Raw genomic sequence first — 13541 nt, 5'->3', positions numbered from 1 at the left:
AAACCAAAAACCTGTAAGAGACACACAAAAAATGAAAGAATCAAGCATATCATTAAAGAAAGCCATCAAATCACAAGAGAGCTGAAGAAAGAACAGTTGACAACAAAAACAGAAAACAATTATCAAAATGGCAGTAGGTACATAGCTATCAATAATTACTTGGAAGCATTAAGTCCATTTACATTTAATCAGAAGACATGGGGCATGAAAGGATTAAAAAAAAAACCACCTATATGCTGCTTTAAAAAAACTTACTTTAGTACTAAAGAAACAGAGAAAGTGCAGGGATGGAAAAAAATAGTCCATACAAATGGAAACAAAACATAAAAAATAAAAACTGAGCAGTACAAATCTATCAGACAAATAGACTTTAAAACATAGACTGTAACAAGAGACAAACAGGGGCATTACATAATGCTAAAGGGACCAATTCAATAAGAGGATATAACAACTGTAAATATCTATGCACCCACTGTAGGATCATCTAAATCTATAAAGCAACCATTAACAGACATAAAGAGAGAAATTCACACTAATACACTTACAAGTAGAGAACTTTAGCTACCCATTTGGACCAATGGATAGGTCATCCAGACAGAAAAGTCAGTAAGGAAACTGGTGTTCATTGACACATTAGACCAGGTGGACTTAATAGATGTGTACAGAACTTTGATTCAAATAACAGAATACACATTCTTTTCAAGTGCACATGAAGCTTTCTTCAGGATAGACACGTGTTAGGCCACAAAATAAGTTTCAATATTTTCGAGAGATTGAAATCATATTAAGTATCTATTCTGACCACAACACTGTGAAAGTAGAATTTCAAGAAAGATACTGGGGTAAAAACAAAAACAATAGCAACAACAATAACAACAAACCCATGTGAGACTAAACGTTCTACTGAACAACCAGTGGGTCAAAGAAAGGAAAAAGAGAATTAAAATTAACTGAATACAAACGAAAATGGAAACAATTGTTCAAAATCTTTGGGATGCAGCAAAAGCAATTTTCAGAAAATTTATAATGATACAGGCATACCTCAAGAAACAAGAAAAATCTGAATGAACAATCTATTGTAGCCCCTTAAGGAATAAAAAAAAAGAACAGCCCAACGTTAGTAGAAGGAAGAAAAAATTAGAGTGGAAATAAATGAAATAGAGACTGCAAAAGAAGAGAAAACATAATCAATGAAACTAAAAGCTAGTTACTTAAAAAGATAAAATTAACAAACCTTTAGCCAGAATCATTAAGAAAAAAAAGGAGAGGGCTCAAAATCAGAAATGAAAGAGAAGTTATAACCTACACTACAGAAATATAAAGGATTATAAGCAACTCCTATGAAAAACTATGTGCGAACATATTGGAAAACCTAGAAGAAATGAGTCAATTCCTAGAAACATATAATCTTTCAGCAATGAATCAAGAAGAAATAGAAAATCTTAACAGACTGATTACTAATGAAATTGAATCAATAATCAAAAAACTCTCCGTAAATAAAAGTTGAAGATCATATGGCCTCACAGGTAAATTCTATAAAACATTTAAAGAAGAGTTAATACCTATCCTTGTCAAACTATTACAGAAAAAAAAAAACAGAAGAATTGCTTTCACCTTCATTTTATGAGGCCAGCATTGCCCCCATACCAAAGCCAGACAAGGACACTACCAAACACAAACAAACCAACAAACAAAAACAAGTTATAGGCCAATATCCCTAATGAATATAGGTGCTAAAATTCAATAAAATATTGGTAAACCAAATTTAACAATACATGAAAATTATTGTTCACCATAATCAACAGGATTTAATCTAGGGATGCAAGCATGGTTCAACCTCCCAAATCAATCAACATGATACATGAAATAAAGGATTCATGAAATACATGAAATAAAGGATTAAAAAAAATCATGTGATTATCTCAACAGATGCAAAAAAATCATTTAACAAAATTCAGCATCCATGCATGAAAAAAACTCAACCAAGTAGGTATAGAGGGAACATACCTCAACATAATAAGAGTCATATATGACAATCCACACAGCTAAAAACATTCAGTGATAAAAAGCTGAAAGCTTTTGCTCTGAGATCAGGAAGAAGATAAGGATATGTTCATTAGGGACATATAATCTTTCAAGACTAAATCAGGAATAAATAGAAAATGTGAACATATTTTCATTATCTAGGTAAGTCCACTCTCACCACTTTATCCAACATAGAATTGAAAGTCTTAGCCATAGCAATTAGAAAAAAACTCACTGAAATTAGTAAGGAAGAGGCAAGAGTGTCACTATTTGCAGATGACAGGATACTATTCATAAAAAACAAACAAACAAACAAAAAACAACTTAAAATCTCCACCAAAAACTATAGAACTAAGAAATCAATTTGGTAAAATTGCAGGACAGAATTTTTTTCTTTTAATTTTTTTTCAACGTTTATTTATTTTTTGGGGGGACAGAGAGAGACAGAGCATGAACGGGGGAGGGGCAGAGAGAGAGGGAGACACAGAATTGGAAACAGGCTCCAGGCTCTGAGCCATCAGCCCAGAGCCTGACGTGGGGCTCGAACTCACGGACCGCGAGATTGTGACCTGGCTGAAGTCGGACGCTTAACTGACTGCGCCACCCAGGCGCCCCATGGACAGAATATTAATACACAGAAATCTGTTGCATTTCTATACACTAATAATGAACTAAGAGAAAGAAATTTAAAAAACAACCCCATTTACAATTGTATGAAATTAAGACATGAATTAAATGCCTAGAGATAAATTTAACTCAAGATGTGAAAGACTTACACTCCAACAACTATGAGACAATGATGAAAATATTTAAAGACCACACACACACACACACACACACACACACACACGGAAAAATAGACCATGCTCATGGATTGGAACAATACTGTTAAAACAACTATAATACCCAAAGCAATATACAGATTCAATGTAATCCCTATCAAAATACCAGTAGCATTTTTCAAGAGAATGCAAATACATAATTGTAAAATTTATATGGAATCACAAAAGACCTGAAATAGCCAAAGCATTGTTGAGGGGGAAAAAATAAAAACAAAACAAGCCAAAGCTATCACAATCTCGCACTTCATACTACAAAGCTATAGTTATCAACAGAGTCTGTTACTGGCCTAGTAAACACATAGATTAATGGAACAAAATATAGCACTCAAAAGTAAACACACTTAAATGGATAATTAATCTTCAACAAAGGAGGAAAGAACTTACAGTGGAGAAAAGACCATCTCTTCAATAAATGATGTTGGAAAAACTGGACAGCTACATGCAAAAGAACGAAACTGGACCCTTTTCCTATATTGAAAAATAGAACTCAAAATGGATTAAGGACCTAAATATGAGACCTGAAACCATAAAACTTCTAGAAGAACACATAAGCAGCAAACTCCTAATCATCATCAGCCTCAGCAATATTTTTCTGGATCTGTCTCCCCAGACAAGGAAAACAAAAAACAAAAAATAATAATTGAGACTACATCTAACTAAAAAGCCTTTGAACAGTGAAGGAAACCAGCACAACAAAAAGGCAACTCAGTGAATGGGAACAGATATTTGTAAGTGATATATCTACTAAGAAGTTAACATTCTTTTTTTTTTTTTATTTTTTTAAAATGTTTATTTTTGAGAGAGAGAAAGAGACAGAGTGCAAGGGGGGAGGGGCAGAGAGAGAGGGAGACACAGAATCCGAAGCACGCTCCAGGCTCTGAGCTGTCAGCTTAGGCCAATGCGGGGCTCGAACTCACAAACCGTGAGATCATGACCTGAGCCAAAGTTGGACATTCAACCGACTGAGCCACCCAGGAGCCCTGGCGTTAATATTCTAAATATGTAAAGAACTTACTCAACTCAACATCAAAAGAAAAAAATGATTAAAAATGGACAGAGGACCTGAATAGACATTTTACCAAAGACATACAGTTGATTGACACATAAAAAGATTCTCAATATCAGGGAAATTAAAACCACAATGAGATACTGCCTTACACCTGTCAGAATGGCTATTATCAAAAATCCAGAAAATAACAAGTGTTGGTGAGGATGTAGAGAAAAAGGAACTCTTGTGCACTGTTAGTGGGAATGTAAATTGGTGCAGTCACTATGGAAAAACAGTATGGAAATTTCCCCCCAAATTAAAAATAGATATACCATACAGTACAGTAATTTCATTTCTGGGTATTTACCCAAAGAAAATGAAAACACTAATTTGAACAGATTTATGCACACCTCTGTTTATTGCAGCATTGTTTATAATAGCCAAGATATGGAAACAACTCAAATGTCTTTCAATAGATGAATAGATAAAGAGGTGGTATATATACTCAATGCAGCATTTTTATTTAGACTAAAAAAGAATGAAATCGGATCTGGGAAATATGGTGAAGTAAGGGATCATAAGCACACTTTGTCTCATGAATACACTTATGCAACATCCACATTAGCGTAAATAACCCAGAAAATGATGTGAAGACTGGCAGAACAGTACTTTTAGCAGACATAATAGACTTTAAAGCAAAGACTGTAATAAGAAACAAAGGATATTGTATAATCAGAAGGGGAACAATCCAACAAGACAGCACAACACTTGTAAATATTTATGCACCCAACATGGAAACACCCAAATATATAAAGCAGCTAATAACAAACGTAAAGGAAGAAATCAATAGTAATAGATAATAATAAGGGGCTTTTAACACCCCACTTAGGTCAATGGATACATCACTCAAACACAAAATTAACAAGGTAAAAGTGGCCTTGAATGACCTATTGGACCAGATGGATCTAAAATATATTCAGAGCACTCTATCCCCAAACTGCAAAATACATATCAGGTGCACATGAAACATTTTCCACAATAGATTCCATGTTAGGCCACAAAACAAGATTCAACAAATTCAAAAAGATCAAAGTCATACCATCCATCATTTGTGGCCACAACACTGAAACTAGCAAATGACCACAAGAAAAAAATCTGGAAAGACCATAACTACATGGAAGTTAAATAACATGCTACTAAACCATGAATGGGTCTACCAGAAAACCAAAGAAGAAATTCAAAACTACATGGAAACAAATGGAAAATAAAACAACAGTCCAAAATCTTTGGGATGCAGCAAAAACTTTCCTAAGGGGGAAGCTTATTCTAATACAGGCCTAACTCAAGAAGCAAGAAGAATCTCAAACAATTTAACTTTACACTTTAAAGAGCTACAAAAAGAAGAACAAACAAAACCCAAAACTGGCAGAAGAAAGAATACAAGATTAGACCAGAGATAAAAAATATAGAAACAAACCAACAAGCAAAAGACAAAGGCAAAAACAAAAAACAGATCAATAAAACCAGGAGCTGATTCTTTGCAGGAAAAAAAAAAAAAATCAAATTGATAAACCTATAGCCAGACTCAGAGAAAGGATTCAAATAAACAAATCTTTCATTTGAAAGAGGGGAAATAACCAACACCACAGAAATCCAAACAGTTGTAAGAGAATACTATGAAACATTGTATGCCAACAAATTGGACAACCTAGAAGAAATGGATAAATTCCTAGAAACATATGAACTACCAAAACTGAAGCAGGAAGAAATAGAAAATTTGAACAGACCAATTACTAAGAAGGATGTTGAATAAAAAACCAACAAAAAATACCTCCCAACAAAGAAGTCCAGGACCAGTTTCATAGTTAACTTCTAACAAACATTTAAAGGAGAGTTGGTATTTATTCTCAAAGTATTTCAAAAAATACAACAGGAAAGAAAACTTCCAAATTCATTCTGAGGCCTGCATTACCCACATATCAAAACGAGATAAACACACCAAGAAAAGAACTACCGACCATTACCTCTGCTGAACACAGATGCATAAATCTTCAACAAAATACTAGCAAACCAAATCCAACAATACGTTAGAAAAAAGAAAAAATCATTCATCATGATCAGGTAGGATTTCTTCCTGGGATACAGTGGTGGTTCAGTGTTCACAAATCAATGAACATGATACATCACACCTATAATAGGAAGGATAAAAATCATGTAATCATTTAAATAGATGCAGAAAAAGCATTTGGCAAATTACAACATCCATGATAAAAACCCTTAGCAAAGTAGGTTTAGAGTGAATATATATCAACATAATAAAGGCCATATATGAAAAAAGGTACAGGTGACATCACACTCAATGTTGAAAACCTGAGAACTTTTCTCCCAAGGTCAGGAACAAGACAAGGATGTCCACGCATACCCACCAAATTGGTAAGGAAGTGAAACTGTCACTATTTGCGTATGACATGATACTCTATATAGAAAACCCTAAAGACTCCACCAAAAAACTACTGGAACTGATAAATGAATTCAGTAAGATTGCAGGATGCAAAATCAATATACAAAACTTGTTGCATTTCTATACACTAATAATGAAGCAGAGGAAATAGAAATTAACCATCCCATTTATAATTTGCAACACAACTGATAAAATATCTAGGAATAAACTTAACCAAGGCATTAAAAGAACTGTACTCTGAAAATTATAGAACATTGATGAGAGAAGTTGAAGATGACATAAACAAATGGAAAGATATTCCATGCTCATGGATTAGAAGAACAAATATTGTTAAAATGTCCACACTACCCAAATCAATCTAAAAATTTAATGCCACCCCTATCAAAATACAACAGTATTTTTCACAGAAGTAGAACAAATAGTCCTAAAATTTGTATGGAAACACCAAAGACCCCAAATAACCAACGCAAACTTGAAAACTAAAAACAAAACTGGAAGCGTTACCATACCAGATTTGAAGACACTACAAAACTATAGTAAAACAGTATAGTAGTGGCATAAAAATAGACATATAGATGAATGGAACAGAATAGAAATCCCAGAAATAAACCAACAATATGGTCAATTAATCTAAGACCAAGGAAGCTAGAATATTCAATGGGAAAAAGACAGTCTCTTTAACAAATGGTGTTGAGGAAACTGGACAGCTATATGCAAAAGTATGAAACTGGACTAGTTCTTTACACCACACACAAAAATAATCTCAGAATCAACTAAGATGTGAGACCTGAAACCGTAAAAATCTAGAAGAAAGCATAGGCAGTAATTACTGACATTGGTCATAGAGACATTCTTCTAGATATGCCTCCTAAGGCAAGGAACACAAGGAACACAAAAGCAAAAATAAACTACTAGAACTACACCAAAGGAAAAAAAAAAGGTTTTGCAAAGCAAAGGAAATATTCCACAAAACAAAAAAGCAACCTACTAAATGGGAGAACATATTTGCAAGTGATGTATCTGATAAGGGGTTAATATCCAAAGTATATACAGTGCTTATACAACTCAACACCAAAACAAAACAAACCTCACATCCAATTAAAAACTGAGAAACATGAACATTTTTCCAAAGAAGGTGTACAGAGGGCCAACAGACACATGAAGATGCTCAACATCATTCATCATCAGAGAAATGCAAATCAAAACCACAATGAGTTACCACCACACACATGGAAAAATGGCTAAAGTCAACAACATAAGGAAGAAGTGTTGGCAAGGATGGGGAGAAAAAGGAACTGCACTGCATTGTTTGTGGGAATGCAAGCTGGGGCAGCCACTGTGGAAAACAGTATGAAGGTTCTCAAAAAATTAAAAACAGAACTACCATATGATCCAGTGATTCCACTACTGGGTATTTACCCAAAGAACACAAAAACACTAATTTGAAAAGATATATGCACCTCTATGTTTATTGCGGTATTTACAACAGCCAAGATATGGAAGCAACCCAAGTGTCTGTTGATAGATGAATGGATAAAAATGATGTGGTGTACATATACAATGGAATATTATTCAGCCACAAAAAGAATGAAATCTTGCCATTTTCAACAACATGGATGGATTTAGAAGGTATAATGCTAAGTGAATTAAGTCAGAGAAAGCAAATACCATATGATTTCACACATATGTGGAATTTAAGAAACAAAACAAATAAAGATAAAAAGAGACAAAAAAACATAGAGAACAAACTGACAGTTGCCAAGGAGAGAGGTGGGTGGAGGGATGGGTGAAATAGACAAAGAGGATCAGTAGTACACTCTTGTAATGAACACTGTGTAATGTATAGAATTTGAAGCACTATACTGTACACCAGAAACTAATATAACACTGTATGTTAATTACACTAGAATTAAAAAAGAACTGAATGAAAAAGAAAAACTAATAAGAATACAATATTAACATCTCCAACAATATGGATCAACCTAGAGGATATTATGCTAAGTGAAGTAAGTCAGTCATGGATAAATACCATATGATTTCACTTATATATGGAATCTGAAAAAGACAAATGAATAAATAAATGAATAAATAACTAAAAAAAAAAAAAAAAAGAAGTTGAACAGAAAGTAATCTGATGGTTCCCAGAGCAGTGGGGGACTGAGCGTTAGGGAAAATAGATGAAGGGGATTAAGAGATACAAACTTACAGTTATAAAATATGCCATGGAGGTGAAAACTACAGCATATGAAATACAGTCGATGATATAATTTTATATGGTGACTACACTTATTGTGGTCAGCATTTTGTAACATGCAGTTGTCAAATCACTATGTTGTATACCTAAAATATATTTTATGTCCACTTCAATTAAAAATAGAAATTCAACCCAAAACAGTATTATAAATAATTCTACAACAACAAATTACATAACCTAGATGACAGAGACAAATGCCAGGAATATAGAACTACCAAAACTGAACCAAGTGCAGAAAGTCAGAACAGACCTGTAACACAAAATGAAATCTGTTTTCAGAAACCTCCCAATAAATAAAAACCCAATAGATGATAACTTCATCAGTAAATTCTACCAAAGTTATAAAGATTGGTCATCAATCTTTCTTAAACTTTTCCAAAAAAAAAAATATATATATATACATATATATATACATATATATTACATATATTATCATATATATATTCTATATATGTGTATATATATATTCTATATATATATAATATAATATATATATATAGATGCAAGCACTTCCTAACTAGTTCTATATGACCAGTATTACCCTGAGACTGATAACAAAGACAATAGAAGCAAAAAGAGTTACAGAGCAGTAACCTTTAGGACTATACATACTTAAGAAAAAAAAAATTCTACCAAACCTAATCTAGTTGAATATGAAAAGTTTTGTACAGCATGACCAAGTGTGATTTATTCCAGGAGTGTCAGAGTTATTAAACATTAAAAAAAAAATCAGGGCCACCTGGGTTGCTCAGTTGGTTAAGCATTCAACTTCAGCTTACGTCATGATCTCGTGGTTCATAGTTTCAAGCCCTGCATTGGGCTCTGTGCTGACAGCTCTGGAGCCTGAAGCCTGTTTCAGATTCTCTGTCTCTCTCCCTCTCTCTGTCCCTACCCTGCCAGTATTCTCTCTCAAAAATAAGTAAATGTTAAATTAATAACAACCAAAGCAACAACAATAAAAAGTAATCAGTATAATACACCCAATTGACAGAATGAAGAGGGAAGAGCTAATCTTATTTGTTCATGAAGAAAAATAGGCAAAATCCAATACCCATTTATATTAAAAAAGATTCAACAAACTGGAAGTTAGAAGATAACCTCCCCAACTTGATATAGGACACTTTTGAGAAATGCCAGCTATGATCATACCCAATGTTGAAAGACATCTTTCCCCCTAAGGAATATGAAAATATAACATCTTTCCCTACTTCTATACAACATTGTACATGTTCTAGCCAGAATATTCATCAAGAAAAATAAAAGACAAGAGAATTTGAAATGAAGACATGAAACTGTCACTATTAAAAATCTTAGAGAATTTAAAATAAACTGTTAGGATAAATGAGTTCCCCACAGTTGCAGGATCCATGATCCACATGTGGGGTTTTTATACACTAACAGTGAACAGTGTGAAAGGAAATTAATAAAACAATTCCATTTATAATAGGGTAAAAAAGAATAAGATACTTTAGAATAAATTTTACCAAAAAAACCCCCACAAAACTAAACGAAACAAACACCTAAAATATAAAACATTGCTGAAACAAGGTAAGGAAGACCTAAATAAATGGGAAAGCACCCCGTGCTTTTAAAAGGGCATTTTTACCATTATTTTTGGTAAAGGGTATTATTACCAGTATTTTTAATATGGTATAATACTCCCCAAAGCAATATCCAGATTCAATGCAATGCCTATTAAAATTTATAGTTCTTTTTGGAAAAATAGCAAGTTGATTGTAAAACTCAGATAGAATTGCAAGAGGTCCTAAACAACCCAAACAATATTGAAAGAGAGGAGCAAACGTGGAAGATTCTCCTGTCCCAATTTTAAAACTTTCTATAATGCCACAGCAATGGAAACATTGGTATTGACAACTAGTTTCCAACCATTAGGCAATGGCAGAATGATTAACATATAGATTGTGGGGAATAAGTTTAGGAATTCCCTGAGCTTGCACCAATGGGTCAACAAGGCTTAGGATGAAAGTGTCCAGAATAGGTAAACAGGGTGATAGACCACCAAAGCAGGGTTAAATTGCCCAGAGCTAATTACCAAAAGAAAGGTGCCTTGTTGACCTTGAGGTAGCATGCTCTATTGGTCTTATCCCCTAGGCAAGTTAAGATAAACAGATGGTTCCAGTGCCTGCCTTAGACAGCCATCTGCTCAGTGCCAGGATTTTGTTTTATATTGACCCAAACCCCTAACACCGCATATCTTTGAAACCCCCTTTTTCTCATACACTTGACTTAATGATCATTGTTTCATTATCTCTTTCTGCACACCTAATCACATTTGTAAGCCTTGTGATCCTAATAAATACGGAGTAAGGACCCTTACTTGTGGCTTGTCTCCTCCCAAACATTAGCCTCTCTCATATTTAATTCTGTGTCTGCTCTCTTGCTGGACAAGAAAGAACTCCAGACCTGAAGTCTGCAACAAAAGATTAATGCAAAAGAATTGAGAGCTCAAAAATATACCTGTATTCCTTATTCTTTTAATTTTTGACAAAGGTGCCAGGACTATTCAATAAGAGTGGTCTCTTCAGCAAATGATATTGAGACAACTGGATTCCCACATACGGAAGAATAAAAACTCTTACAAGTAAAACTTAAATCTCTTATAAGTAAACATAGGTGTAAATCTTCATGACTTTGGATTTAGCAATGGTTTCTTAGATAAGAAACCAAAAACACAAGTGAACCAAGAAAATAAACTGGACTTCATCAAAATTAAAAATCTTTGTGCAAATAACATTATCCAGAAAACGAAAAGACAATCCACAGAAATGGAGAAAATAGTTGTGAATCAAATCTAATCAAGATCTAATATCTAAAGTGTATAAATAACTTTCATAGATCAACAACAAAAAGACAGTCCCAAGTTAAAAAAAATATGTTACAGGTTGAATTGTGTCCTTCCAAAAAAAGGTATGTTGAAATCCTAACACCAGTACCTCAGAATGTCTTAATTGGAAATAGAGTTGTAGATGTAATTAGTTAAAGTGAAGTCATACTGGAATAGGGTAGTCATTCATTCTAATATCACTGGTGTCCTTTTACAAAGGTTGCCACATGAGGACAAAGGGAGAACCCCGTGATGAAGGAGGAGGATTGGAATGATGCATCTCTATGCTGTGAATGTCAAAGATCACTCTCCAATGACCAGAATTTAGGAAGGGACAAGGCAAGATTCCCCTGAAGATTTCAGAGGGAAATGGCCCTGCCTACATCTTGATTTTGGACTTCTAACCCTTGGAACATGAGACCTTGAACTTTTAATTTATGTTACCTAGTTTGTGGTGTTTTATTACATGAGCCCTAGAAAATTGATACAGTGGGCAAAGGACCTGAGTAAACATTAGGGCTAAGATATACGAATGGCCAACACACACAGGAAAAGATGCTTATTGCCTGTAGTTCCTAGGAAAGACCACTCAAAATCACAGTGAAACACTACTTCACATCCACCAGATGGCCATCATTTAAAAAGAAAAAAATACATGTCCTCAAGGATGGGGGAAAATGGGAACCTTAATACATTGCTGATGAGAATGTCAACTAAATAAACTGCTTTGGGAAAAGTTTAATAGTTTCTCAATGAATTAAACACAATTGTCACACAACCCAGCAATTTCACTCCTGGGTATATAACCCCCTCCCCGCCAAAACTGAAAACAAAAGTTCAAACAAAAATGTGTACATGAATGTATATAGCAGCACTATTTATAACGGTCAACATATGGAACAACTCAAATAGTCATAGAGTGACAAATGGATAAGCAAAATGGGTATATCCATACAATGAAACATTGTCTAGCCATAAAAATGAATTATTGATACATGTTACATGTATGAACCTGGAAACATGCTAAGTGACAGAATCCAGACACGAAATGTCACATATTATAATGTAGCAGGATTCTCTCACACAGAGATGGCACATCAAGGCTCTTCTTTCCAGGAAGCAGCTTTATTTGTGCCGGCACAGGCTCAGTGGGCTAAGACCCCAAAAAGGCTGAGCCCCAAGCACAGCGGGGTGTAGCCTTTTATGCAATTTCTACTTCTTTGTCTCCCATACATGGTGACACATATAGTCTGATTGGATACAGTCCAAGTTACGGAGTAATGTCAGAGCTATGCATACGTGTATGGGAGTTGATTGGGGCACGTTGCCTTTCTTTGTTCTATGGAGTCTTCCACCATATCACTTAGGGAGGGGCTCTACCACAGTAAGATTACATTTATATGAAATGCCCATTATAGGAAAATCTAGAGACAGAAAGAAGATTAGTGGCTGCCAGGGGCCAGAGGAAGGAGGAAGATGCGGGGTGACTATGTCATGGGTTCAGGGTTTCCTTCTGAGGTGACAAAAGTTCTACATGTATATAAATGTCTATACATGCACACACACAAACACGCACACATAAATAAACACAACACCCATATTGGTGAAAGGCAACATTTAATCCTTTTAAAGAAGGGAGTCATTACCTCTGAATGTGTCTCTCCCCATTGTATTGTGCCTCTGTGTAGGAGAAAAGAGGTTGACTGGTAAGGAAAGCAAGAGAAAATGAGCAAAAACCAAGATAAACCAATGCAGAAAAAAGAAATCCAATTAAATGACGGGCGGGGGGAGGGGGGGATGAAATTAATCAATGGTTTTTCAATCCTTAAGTTTTACTGAATGAGTTTTAGGTTTTAGGTACAGAAAAGATGTGCTTATCTAATTCAATGCTTTTCAAATGCATAGCAGTTTCCATGTGGTAAAGCACTTTTAGCTTATCACTATGCAAAGGACAGTAGCCTTGAAGAATATCTTAACTGGTGATTGCTTTTCTATCAGCAGCTTTTCAGTCAATTATGAAACAAGATTCACCCTATTGGAAATTTTTTTTTTTTTTTAATTTCTGGTGCTTCATTTTCACCTAGGATCACTTTTTTTTTTTTTCTGTGACCCTCAGGAAAGAAGAC

At 34.5% G+C, this 13541-nt stretch overlaps 1 protein-coding gene across 3 annotated transcripts in view; it reads left to right on the top strand.

Annotated features, from left to right (window-relative positions):
* The window catches only part of TUSC3 (tumor suppressor candidate 3), a 305682-nt gene extending 293525 nt beyond the window's left edge, over positions 1–12157 (top strand). For all 3 annotated transcript variants that reach the window (XM_086703305.1, XM_086703302.1, XM_086703299.1), the window contains one exon: positions 11635–12157. In XM_086703305.1, the coding sequence (XP_086559431.1) occupies positions 11635–11668 (34 nt within the window). In that variant the 3' untranslated portion in view covers positions 11669–12157. The remainder of the gene's footprint in view (positions 1–11634) is intronic.
* The last annotated feature ends 1384 nt before the right edge of the window (positions 12158–13541 follow it).

This window comes from Puma concolor, chromosome B1 (assembly GCF_028749965.1).
Source record: "Puma concolor isolate L17-30 chromosome B1, mPumCon1.1.hap2, whole genome shotgun sequence".
Lineage (NCBI taxonomy): Eukaryota > Metazoa > Chordata > Mammalia > Carnivora > Felidae > Puma > Puma concolor.
This window is presented reverse-complemented; position numbering and strand designations above follow the sequence as displayed.